This window comes from Leptidea sinapis, chromosome Z (assembly GCF_905404315.1).
Source record: "Leptidea sinapis chromosome Z, ilLepSina1.1, whole genome shotgun sequence".
NCBI classification, from domain to species: domain Eukaryota; kingdom Metazoa; phylum Arthropoda; class Insecta; order Lepidoptera; family Pieridae; genus Leptidea; species Leptidea sinapis.
In genome coordinates, this window is record NC_066312.1 from 7,151,072 (window position 1) to 7,163,675 (window position 12,604).

The following is a 12,604-nucleotide window of genomic DNA, read 5'->3' on the forward strand; positions in this document are numbered from 1 at the left end:
TTAGCCTTTTAAATCTGATAAATGTATTTAAAATATTGTTATATTATAAAAGTTCACTCCACCGGTTGTTAATAGTTAGTGCTGAAATATAAATCTCTGCTGAAAGATTCATAATAAAATGTCTACTTGTAGTGCCAGGAGCTTCAGCCATAAGATCTCAACGTAATTAATATAGATAACGGATAAACTGTGTAATCAATGTTATAGTTAGAATTTTATTGTTAGTTATATTTTAGTCTTAAGAATATATACTCTTTAAATTTAGCGATCGTATTTTAAGCAGATTCTCTGTCTAGAAGAAATGCTGCTGTAGTAGCATCAAATATAATCAACGACAGCTGAATTAATTATCGACGCTTCCCAGCGTCAGTACTACACAAAAATGTATTTGACCGCGTCTTTAAATTGAGCTATAGTGGAAGAAAAAACGCCGGAAACCAACAAGTGACATTAAAAAAGGCTGCATGTCTGTCATCAACTACAGCACACATTATGATAAATCCAATCTGAGTCAATTTCACAAATGTTTGAAATAAAAAAGTCCATCAAAGACGAAGGATTCCAACAAAGTCCTTGTATTTTAATCTTAATATATACTAAGTATAGGAAATGATGCCTATTAGATGTGTTTTGTAACCAACATCCACTGCCAATGTAGTAACAATAAAATTTATAACAATCTTTTGATAACTTATACATTGTTCTCGTTTATACCAATCATTTTAAAAAATATGTAGTAGAAAAATCAATATAAATATATAGTTCGACGTAAAATAGTAACTAAATATAGTAGTTTTAGAATGTTTGTAGGAATAAAATGTGTAAATATATCATCTTAAGTCTCCGGGGGACGGGCGCAGCACCAAGATATGGCCGTTTTATCGTATTGAGTTGAGTGCCCACTAGGCACCTTGTTAGCACGGCCAGGTTCAACATAGCACTTTGTAAAGGATGCCACGCACTAGGCAGCCACGTGTTCCTGGCAGCAACAAGTCTCCGCACATATTGGCTGCCTCTCTAAGTAACAGATCGTTTTGGGATGGTGCACATGATGGTAATCTAAGGTAGGTTTTTTCCGTCACCCACTACAATCGAAAAACATCTTAGATTGTTATGTAAAAATATAAAATATCTTTATTCTATCGATAATTATAAATGTTTGATGTCAATTGTTATACGGGGAAGCTTCAGACTGAAACTATATGATACGAAAGAAAATGACTGATCGCGGACAAAGCGCAAGGATAGAAACTTTGACAGTCTGAAGAGAAAACTATTTATTAAATGATAATATAATTGCCAAAATGGCTATAGTCGTTACTTAGATTGTGTATGTAGGATCTAGAAATAGATGTTCTATCTGTTATATTAATAAAGGCACAGATAGACTGGCGAATAAAGAGCTACCGGCAAATATAACTGCTCTATCATTAAGTCCAGAGTATGTAGCTTTGTATTGTAATGAACATTGAGTTGGGATGTAGCGGCGATAGATATCGATATATAGATTAGTAAGCAATTAGAGATATGTCTAATGATTTGATATAAGTATCTACTCTGGGTTTAGTGAAAATAAGCCTGACGAAACTTGAGCCCTTTCGTCAGTGTATGCGCCTGTGGCTTTTGGTTTCGGATGATTTCCTAATTAGCATATTTAGTGAACAGCCGAAGCCACAAGTTCGCTCGTCAATCAGCACCTTTAGCTTTAATGTAGTTCTATTTTAACGCCTACGTGTTTATTGAATATCACATATTTATAGTGTTGCTATATAATATAGGTCATAATTTGACTTTGTAGATTAAATTAGAAGAGTAGCTCAAAATGTTGAAATTTCTGCCGTAATACAGGTTTTCTATCTACCTGCTCGATATTGTTAAGATTCGCGTATCGAAATTTTTTACAGAGCGGTGGTGAAGGCCGATCTCAATAAAGGAAACATTCGTTGTAATAATCATTTGATAAATATGTTGTCCTTGTAGCAGGATAGTGTTTACAATAGAACATTAAGATTTCTGCCATAAGCAGTTTGTAATCAATTCTGTCACCATATTATGTACCATACACTTAAAATATCCTAGCGTATATGCGACCGATAAAGCCCGCTAATGCGTCACATGGTTAGCGTGAAGCGTGGCTGATGTCAGTCGAAGATTACAGCTGATGGGCGTTTTTTTTTAATTTTTTTGTACCTTGACTTTTAGTCCTGACCTATGGCTTTTATAGGTCTTTAATAAATTTTTTTACACATGTTTACGTGAAATTTTTTTTTTTTGTATCAATAAACATCAATTAGGCTTATTATTTTACTGCTTCAATAACTGTTACATTTATTTATATAGAAATAATTATTTAAATTGAAAATACCCCTTTTGTAAGGGTGTCTCGACAAGTGGCATTCAGAAAACATAAAAAATCGTTACATGTTTTTAAGGAACACTGTACTTTTTTTAAAGCTAGTATTAATCTGATCTCATTGCATTGTATTTTAGTTCTATTAAAAATCATTATGACAACAAAAGGAATTATATTGTCACTCAGTGGAACATTAAGATGCTCAAACTGAGACAAATTAATAACATATAGCAATAATCGCTTTGCTTTTTATGAGAACTTTAAAAAAAATATAATGTTTTAACTATGATTACAAGAACCATGAATATCAATTAGCTGTCCATAATTCTGTTTCGTCAAATATTGACTTTATAATATTGAACTGACTTTGGTATACAAAAATAAAAGAAAACGCCCTGATGTTCTTCTATTTGTCTATATGCTAGTATATTGTAAGTATATAGTCATAACATTCACAGTGATTCTTATTCTGAAAAGTATGGAAAGTAATTCTAAGCAAATCTTATTGTCTCTTGATGTCTATCTCTAGTCAGTTGATTGATGTTATTATAGTTGTGGAATAAAAGGAATCATTCCAATTGTGTTTTTTATATATCACCCTAGTGTAGTGTATAATAAAAAATTGATTTTAAACTATCTTGATTATAATAGTCGTAACATTTTCTTGGAATACGAAATATTACACCACGTTTGACTGAGGAATATAACATTTTCTACACTTCTCGGTTCACGTTCACACATATAATAGTAATAGGGGTTTAAGTATGAAATTGCCGTTTTATTGTAATAGGTACTCCGAATTGACATAGAAACTTCATGGTTTGAGACTTTGAGTGAAACTTTTTTCACATGGTACCTAACATGTAGTTCTTCTTTTAAAAAATGTGCAAAATTCGATTATCGACTTATAGTTGTTGTTTTTTTTTATTTGGCTTAGACATGAAAGACGGATACTTACGGAACTAACACGGCAGAAATAACAATAAAAAAATTTCTACGTAAAGAAAAATTCTTCAGTACAAAATGCTTTCACACATTTTGTCTAATCTAGATCACCACAGTTCTATCGCAAAGGTTATGCCTTCCTATTGGATGGCAGCAATGTACAGATAATAATAATAATGGTAATTATTTTGATTAAATAAATATGTTAAATTAGAAAAAAAAAAATTTAAGTACACATCGGCAATTTCATACTTTAACCCCTAATATTTCATAATGGAATGAATTCGTCAATGACGTGATTGTAACTTTGATTATTGGAGTTTGTTTAGGTTGGACAATAAGAAAATTTTAAAATATACAACTTATTGAAAATTAACCTTTTTAACGTCCTTGCCACATATCGATCAAATCTCTAAGGATAACCCTCTTGTAAAAAGTTTCAAGGCTCCCTAATTATCATGGCGTTTAGAGCATGCCATTATAAAACAATCTGCAAACAAGGGACCATGGGTGGGCGAATCTCCAACCCAAGTTTTTGTTTTCTTTATCTAAGGCAACATATAATTGCAAAATTATTAGCATATAATACAAAATATTGACCAACGCACCACTAGGGTATCTACTTCGGCGAATATGTTGGAAGAACAATCAGCATTTATTAAGCAGAGTGAATTTATTATGATACTTTGGATAATAATCAAAATCAATATATTTTAACTAGATAAATAGACCACGTAAGACTCAAGAACAAGCATGCTCTATGGCCCCCCAAGGAGTAGCTCCCAAAATGAAAAAGCGAAAATCAAGGTCTAAAATCCATGTCCACCTACTCCCCTAACACACGGAACTGTTCTCTTGAAATTGTTGACGAGTACGTCTACTTTGGACAAACAATCCAGTTAGGCAGGTCCAATTTCGATAAATCTTCTAATGCCAAATACCACAGTGTCTGAAAACGAAGGTTATCAACCAGTTTGTGTGATGATTTACGGTACGCAGACGTGGTCGCTAACTATTGGCCTAATGAGAAAGGCCATGGTCGCTCAGAGGGCCATGGAGAGGGCTATTCTCGGGGTTTCCCTTCGTAGGAGAACCAAAATCAACCATATAGCCCAAATGTTTGCGAAACTGAAGTGGTAGTGGACAGGGCACATAGTTCAACAGACAAATGGCCGCTGGGGCAGTAAAGTCCTCGAATGGCGACAACGTACCGGAAGATGCAGTGTTGGTAGGCCCCCCACAATATGGACCGATGATCTGGCCAAAATCGCTGCAACACGTTGGATGAGGGTAGCGCAGGACCGATCATCATGGAAATCTTTGGTGGAGGGCTTTTTAATGTATGTGGAAAGGAGCATACAGGTCACTTGATGTTAAGTGATCACCGCTTCCCACATTCTCTTACATAACAGTCTTTGTCCAGCAGTGGACGTCTCCCAACTGATATTATGATAATGATGATGATGGAGGAGACAACAGCGGCTTTCTCTTGCTTGAATAATAATCTTAATGAGGGTTTCACTCTGATAAAGCCCACAAAACTATACTGTATGAGTAGAGTAGTGGCTTTCAAGTCAAGTGACTCGTTTCAAATACATACCCTAAGGCTACTCTACTCCACGCTACTGATATTAGTCAGGGTTTTTGAGGGAGTAATATCAAACCATTTTTTTATAGAAACATATTTATTATAATGTATAATGTTAACACAACATCAACTATATTATAACATGAACTATATTGCAACATATTTTACTGCATCAGATCCTTTCAATGCCATATTATCTTTTAATCTTCAAGCTAAGTATTTATACGAATATAACATAAGACACGATACGATAAATAATATTTGAATTTTTTTTTCGTATTTAATTATTTAAAATCGGTTATAATATAACAGTCAATAATATAATTCCAATAAGATTTAATATTAGATTATTATCCAATATATACTTGGAATTTGGAAATTGTTAAATAAATATTCGAAAAATCTGAGGGATAATTTATATAAAAATACGGCAATATTTAAGTTAGGTGTAAATCGACTAATGTTAAACATGATCAATATAATATCATCAATCATAACATCGATAATAATATTTCAACTGATATAGGTAATTGGTAATTTATTTTGGTTATGAAATAATTATAGAGATGGTGTGATAAAGTCAGCGCCATCTATTGGAATCAAGTTACAAAGACCCCAGTAATTTATGAAAGTAGCACTAGATGGCGGATAATCTATGTATTTTTTATGTACTAAGCTCAGGGAGATCTGGGGTTTCACGCCAAGAGCCATCTAGAACCATTACCAATTTTCGTTAGTAACGGTAGATTTCAAGACACCCATGAAAAGTTATGTTTTAATGTGCGGTGAATTTTAAGCGAAGCACTTTTATTTAAATGATAAAAGCTGAGAAAATTAGATCAAACTTGTTATTATAACTTACGTGATGAAGATCTCTTCAAGTTGCACGATAAAATAGCATTACATTTTAAAAGTGATAGACTAGCAACTTTTTCTCTGTTGAGCGGTACTTATAACTCTCGCATAGCTGTTGTGATAAGTCAATACTTTTGGCACGTGGTCAACTTCGAAACTAGCGCCGCCATATTGTGAAGTGTAAATTTTTTGACAGTGTTAGAAATACTATATGGACGATAAGCTGCAGAAAGATATTAAAATCATATAAATACTCCTTGAATCTCCTCACTTCATTACATTTCTGGAATATTTAATATGCATTGTGAATCATATTTTTTATTTGCAGTTATCGAGTTTACCTCCACATAATTGTGACCTTAAACCGATGTCAAAAAAGGTTCTCGTTTTCGTTATATAAAAAAAATTGGTATGTAAACAAAATATAATAATAAGTAAGACAAAAATTTATTTGCATTTTATTTGTAAACTAAAGACATTTTCTTCAAAGTTGATTTACATTTAGTTAAGAGTTTATACGAATATGTGTCATTTTATTCGACCACTTTTTGCCTATCTATGCATTGACATATTAAAATCAACTAGAATCACAATCGCCTAAAAATAGTCGTTAAAAATAGCCAAGCGGCGTTTTATACGTATATATTAAATAATACATATAACATCAAAACATTCATTCAAATTAACAACTTATTTCGTGGCAGTAATGTTTAAAGTCTATTGTATACGCTTATAAGAAGCTTATTGATTTAGGTGCCATTGTTGTACGACAATGTAATTGTGACATCAAAATTGCCTGATTGAAAACGTTTAAACCGACTTTGTGCTACCCTTACTGATATTGCATTAGGTCCATACATGCCAGGTTGCCATTATGTCGCGCGACTTGCGTTACATTTTTCCCTGGAATCTCTTCTTAAGATTCACTCATTTTAACAAAAAAAAAACAAACAAATGAAAGATAGCTGGAAAATATATTACTAATTTGTTTCTTTTTATGAAATATCACCTTTTTAATATCATCACAAGCAGCCTAATACAAATAGTACAGAGATTTTATTACACGTTCATAAATACTATATTATGCGAATATATATGCCACACTGTTTTGTTAGTAAAAAAGAATGAAACAGATATATGATGTAATACAGATTACCGCCGCCCGTGCTTTGTATTAAAAATTGCGCACACACATTTTAACACTGTGTTCACGCAAAATGGACCCAATTAATGGTCTAATTGCGGAAACAGGAGCCCTTTACCAATACCAATACCAACACTGTGTTTTTATAGATCACAATATTTTATGGGCGTCAAATAAGATAATTTACGTACATGGTTTTGCTCTTATACAAATATATTACGTTTAAACCAAATTTATTCAGGCGTCAGAAAGCTATAAACCTGATAGAGTAAGTGTTTGAATTTGTCGAAATGCTTGAATAGTGTAAAGGAGATGACTAACAACAATATTTTCACAGTGATGTAGTTTAGATATTGTTACGAGCCAATCTGTCTCTGGATATCCTTATCGCACCCATATCCATTGAACAGACGGGCTAAAGTTGTTTCAGAAGAATATCTCATTCTTTCGTAGAAATAAATTAAAACTCCACATTGTTAGTAGTTCTGATGTCAGGGAAGTTCTTGCTCATCCTCTAGACCAATGTTTCCAAACGTGGAGCCCACACCCTACAGGGGGGCAATTTGCCAGTAAAGGGAGGCAATTTAAAAATAGACTCGGACACGACTTAACCCTTTCGCTTTGGGTTATTTAAATGCAATGCTAGATATCGGTCACAAATTTAACAAAAAAGGCAAATTCCAAGAATATGCAAGTAAACTTCTATTACCGTTTCTATGTTCATATTTAGCTGAATGTGGATTTAGTGCTGTAAATGATTTAAAGAAGAAAGAAATCAACTTGCTATAAAATAACACGGAAACTTGAGATTAAAGCTAACTAAATTGGAACCTAATATAAAATCTCTATGCAGCAAGCATCAAGCGAAATGATCGCACTAAATTAATATAGAGTAATCTGTATTAAAATTATTTTGAATTTGTGTTTTTCATTATATGTTTTCAAATTTTACTTACGATGATTTGAAAACAATTCATAGTGATATCTTCCAAAAACTTATCATTTATATTTCTTAAGGGTACAAAACAATTTTTAAAGGTAAATAAATAAGTACGTAAAATTGGAGCATAAAATTTTTAGAAAAGTTAAGGTGGGGCATGGGCTAAAACAGATTGGGAAAGACTGCTCTAGACGGACAGTTGAATATTCATGAGCTGAATGTGTACAATCGGTGTCAATATACTTACACTAACGACCAGGTACCATGCTTTCTATTTATTCCCCACAATAATAGAAAACCTCAGACAATTGCTTGATAAACCCTGAAGATGCCGTGGGTGCCTTGAAGATGAAGGTGCACACTGTTATGCGACCTTTTTAAGACACGAACTCTATTTCGAAATTGTATATTAACAAATAATAGTATATTAAAATCAACCATTTATACATCGAGCCTCGAATACCATACCCTTACACGAGAAGACAACATTTGAAATCCTCTAAATAAAAGAAGAGAGTAGTAGAATGTATAGATTTGAGTTCCTCAATCAATCCCAGAGATCGATACCATAATATCTACGAGTCTATATCAAGTATTCTTCTTTGGGACTTGATGTATTTTGTTATGATGTACCTGCTGGATTAACTGCTGTAAATAAAACAGGGAGCCGGTCACGGTGACTCAAATTTTCTGCCAAACAGTACTGTCAAAGTAATGTTTGTATTGTGGTTTATAACTACGTCTTAATTCGACCGATTAACACAGCGACTGTGTCGCTAACACATGAGTTGCAATTCTATGATGTAATGACTCACCATTCTCTTCTTCGGAGTGGAGTGGACCAACTGTTCCAAAGAATCTCTTATCAAGCAGCTGCAGTAGTTGTAATGCGCTTTCGTGGACAGGCGCGCGTGGACACCCCGTGCACATAAGGGTCACGTTGATTATGGCCGTGTAGTGGTCGCAGGGGTACTCCCTAAGGAACAAACAAGCCACTTATAGACCAATCAAACGAGTGAACGAATCCCGGATAAGAAACCATTTGATTTCAGGGTGGGCAAGTTTATAATTCAATTTCAAAGGAGTGCAGTACACATCTATATAATACATACATATGTATGTTCACCTATTGACATTTTTATTTTTTGAACTATATACAGGTTGGATTAATAGGAAATTTTGTATACAACGTGTTACAAAATACCCCGTAAAAATATAATTAAAGCTATGGCAGCTTTAGTCAGGGACCAGATTATTAAACAGAAAGGCCAACCGTACACATTTTACCTAATAATTGTATACTTTAATAGTTTTTCTATTTTACATTAAATGTTTGCTACCTACCAAACAAGGATATCATATCAAGTACTGGCTTAAAAAAATGTCAAGTTGGAAAAAAAATATATATCCATATAGCAATATAACGTTTGCTGGGTCAGCTAGTAATGTATAACAATTCATACTTGTACTAACCGTGCACTGAATATAGTCGCTAGAGCCATGAAGCAGCCATCTGCAACTCGTGGCGCCCCGGTGAAGCATTTGTCCACAGTCCAGTCCAATAGTGGGCCGATGTCCGGATTACATTCCAGCAACAAAACGATTGTTTCACGCGCCAGCTCGTAAACCTATCGATGATTTGAAACACGCGATGATACTTTTACTTGAGTAAAATTTTGCTCCTAAGATTGCCATGAAACACACCCACAGTGCTTATAAGAATCTTGCTAACGATCATGTGCATGTCGAATAGCTTACCCTGGCTAACCACAACATTACCTACAAGAATTGCTGTTGGTAAGTATTTTTTGTAATTGTCAATTTAATTCTTTAATAAAGACAAAATTCATATCTCGCCCCAATGTTGTAAGACTATCATCCGCAGTCTGATAGTCGACGGGAAAAGTGAGCTTAAAGACAGTGTTAGCACACTTTTCTCCTTAGTCGTGTGTCAACTGTCACCATCCGAATCAAACCTGAACTGAATAAATGTTTTATCAACAGCCATGCTTGAAATCCTCCATTAAAGATTCTAAAAAAGTTAGCTTATTGCCAAAATTAGAAAACCCTAGGTATGTCCTATTATACATCATACAAACGAGTGTTGTAATGAAATTCATGACAACATCATATCATCCGTTTTCATTACAACACTCGTTTAGATGATGTAATGTTTACTAGGACAGGATTTTTTAATGTTAGCAGTAAGCTAACTGTTTCAGAGTCTTTTATAGAGGATTCATATTATTATTGGTGTGGATAAAGTCTTGTATGCAACTGTTAATTATTAGGTATTAAAACACTCATGTGATAAACCCACATTCGTGTTTTAATACCCCTTATTACACTATAGTTGCATAAATAACTATTACATTGCTGCTCATTGACCAAGAATATTTTAGACAACCGGAGTAAATGCGTCATTTTGCTCTTAATAGTGACTTTCATTATTATAACACTAGAAATAAGGGATTGCTTGTAACTAATTCTAGTAGGCTTCATAAGATACATAATAGCTTTAAGGGTAAATGTATACACTTCTACAATAAAGGCCCAGCCACTGTTCAAGCATTATCTATAAATAAAATTAAATGTTTTATAAAAAAAAAGGCTCTGTCGTAAATCCTATCGATCGGACAGCCTGGGACTAGATTGTGATTACTTTATAGCGATAGAAATGACTGTACAATATTGTATATTTTTATTGAAAAGAGCGCAAAAAATGCATGCTGGGAGAGTTTCTTGCGCCGCTTCTCTCTCAGAGCGCCATTTGTTTCCATGTTAGAAATGACATCAAAAAGAATTCTAAAGGAATCAATTTTGAGGAAATAAATGCCTTTTATGCCTTTTCATGGTATAGATATTATATATCAGTAGCAACTTACTATGGTGTAATTTGTGGCATTTTCCATATTTCGGCGTTGTTTTCCCGACGTAATTTGTCTATTAAATAAAGAACGTCTTTGATCAGAATATATGTTGTAGCACGAAGGGTTGAATTTGATAGAAAATAAACGCGCCTGGCGCTATTTTAACAGCAACGTTTTGCAATATGAAGATTTATTCAATCCAAATCGCCTAAATCTTAAGTATTGCGATCCCCTGAAGGTAATAAAGACTCAAACAATAGACATATGTATTTAATAGTCTACATAATAAATAGAGGCATATTACCTTGTCGTTATTTGAAGAGAGCATTTCACTCAGCCATGGATAGAGTGAGCCATCCTCAGCCAACGCGCTTGGTGCAAAGCATGGTCCACAGCATACTAGAGCGCTCATAGCCTATTCAAAGAAAAATACAGTCGTTAAAATTAGCAAGTTGTGCGGCAATGCGTTGGGAATTAGGTATAGGTTAGAGAATATACAATATTATCTGATACGAAACATGTAAAGTAATCCTCACAGCAAATAATATTAAGAAACAGGTTTTTAGGTTAATTAGTCTTATGCTTGAATTTGTAATGAAACTGTAATTTGCTAGGTGTCACTTAGGTGTCTAAGTGATAACTTCATTAAGATAATTAAGTTTTTAGCTATTGCTGCTGTATTTTAGTCACAAACTTTAGCATCACATAAATCGTTTTACTTAAGTTTCTTTACGATATAAGTAATAAGCAAAAAGTAAGTATCAAATAATATAGCATCATTTGAAAGTAGACATTTATATTGTCCCAGACACTGTTCAGGCGTTATCTATAAATAAATTTAAATGTTTTATTAAATAATGGCTCTGTCGTAAATCCTATTACTCCACAGCTGAATACCTAAGTGATCGGACAGCCTGGGAAAGGGGAGTTTCTTGCGCCGCTTCTTGTCTCTCAGAGCGCCATTTGTTTCCGAAGCGGTAGTAGTATCTAGTATATTAGAAATTACATCAAAAAGAATTCTAAAGGAATCAATTTTGAGAAAATAAATGTCTTTTATGCCCTTTTTATTACTTACCCTTAACGCGGCCACATTAAGCCTCTCATCCAGCTCAGGGCTTGGAGGCTGCGGCACCAGAGTGCCCAGATGTTTCACCAGCGGGCCACACCATCCCGCGAACAGCGAGAACAAACTCCTGCATAACTCTCTTTTCAACAGCGTGCTGTACATCTCCACTGAAAACAAGAGTAATTAAGAATATAAATATCCTAACGACCGACCCTTGCTCGGATTTTTAAGAATGTACAAAACTTGAACAAAATAAAACTAATAAGACATCTGGGTCTTCTGCTTTCCCGATCACCCAATATCCCATCTGAGCTATTACAGTATTGTGTATAGTGGCGAAATCTACCTTTGTATTCTAATGTTATTGCAGATGTTTCTCATAAAAACACGGAAAAAACTACATTTTTTAAATTGAAACCTAGCTAGATCGATTTATCGCCCCCGAAATACCTTGTATATTAAATTTTATGAAAATTGTTGGAGCCGTTTCCGAGATTCAGATTATATATATATACAAGAATTGCTTGTTTAAAGATATAAGATGTAATATTGAACACACCCTTAATAATAAACAAATAATCTTGCCCCAAACTAGGCATATGGATACAAGACAACGATATATAATTTATACAAAATATATACTTACTTAAACATACATAAATACATATAAACATTCATGAGTCGGAAAACTGATATTACATCATATAAATGTTTGCAGCTACCGGATTCGAACCCAGAACCTCTAGGTCAGTAGGCGGGATCACTAACCACTGGGCTATATGGGTCGTCAAGTGTTTGAAGAGTAGACGTTGTTTTTGTATCAAACACTCAACTAGTTTATAT

At 33.9% G+C, this 12,604-nt stretch overlaps 1 protein-coding gene across 1 annotated transcript in view; it reads right to left on the reverse strand.

Moving 5' to 3' along the window:
* Positions 1-12,604, reverse strand: part of LOC126978281 (protein furry) — a 166,547-nt gene that overhangs the window by 123,601 nt on the left and 30,342 nt on the right. The window contains exons 22-25 of the mRNA XM_050827028.1: positions 11,771-11,928; positions 11,000-11,110; positions 9,299-9,453; positions 8,641-8,801 (exon numbers count right to left, since the gene is read on the reverse strand). Of these exons, the coding sequence (XP_050682985.1) occupies positions 8,641-8,801; positions 9,299-9,453; positions 11,000-11,110; positions 11,771-11,928 (585 nt within the window). The remainder of the gene's footprint in view (positions 1-8,640; positions 8,802-9,298; positions 9,454-10,999; positions 11,111-11,770; positions 11,929-12,604) is intronic.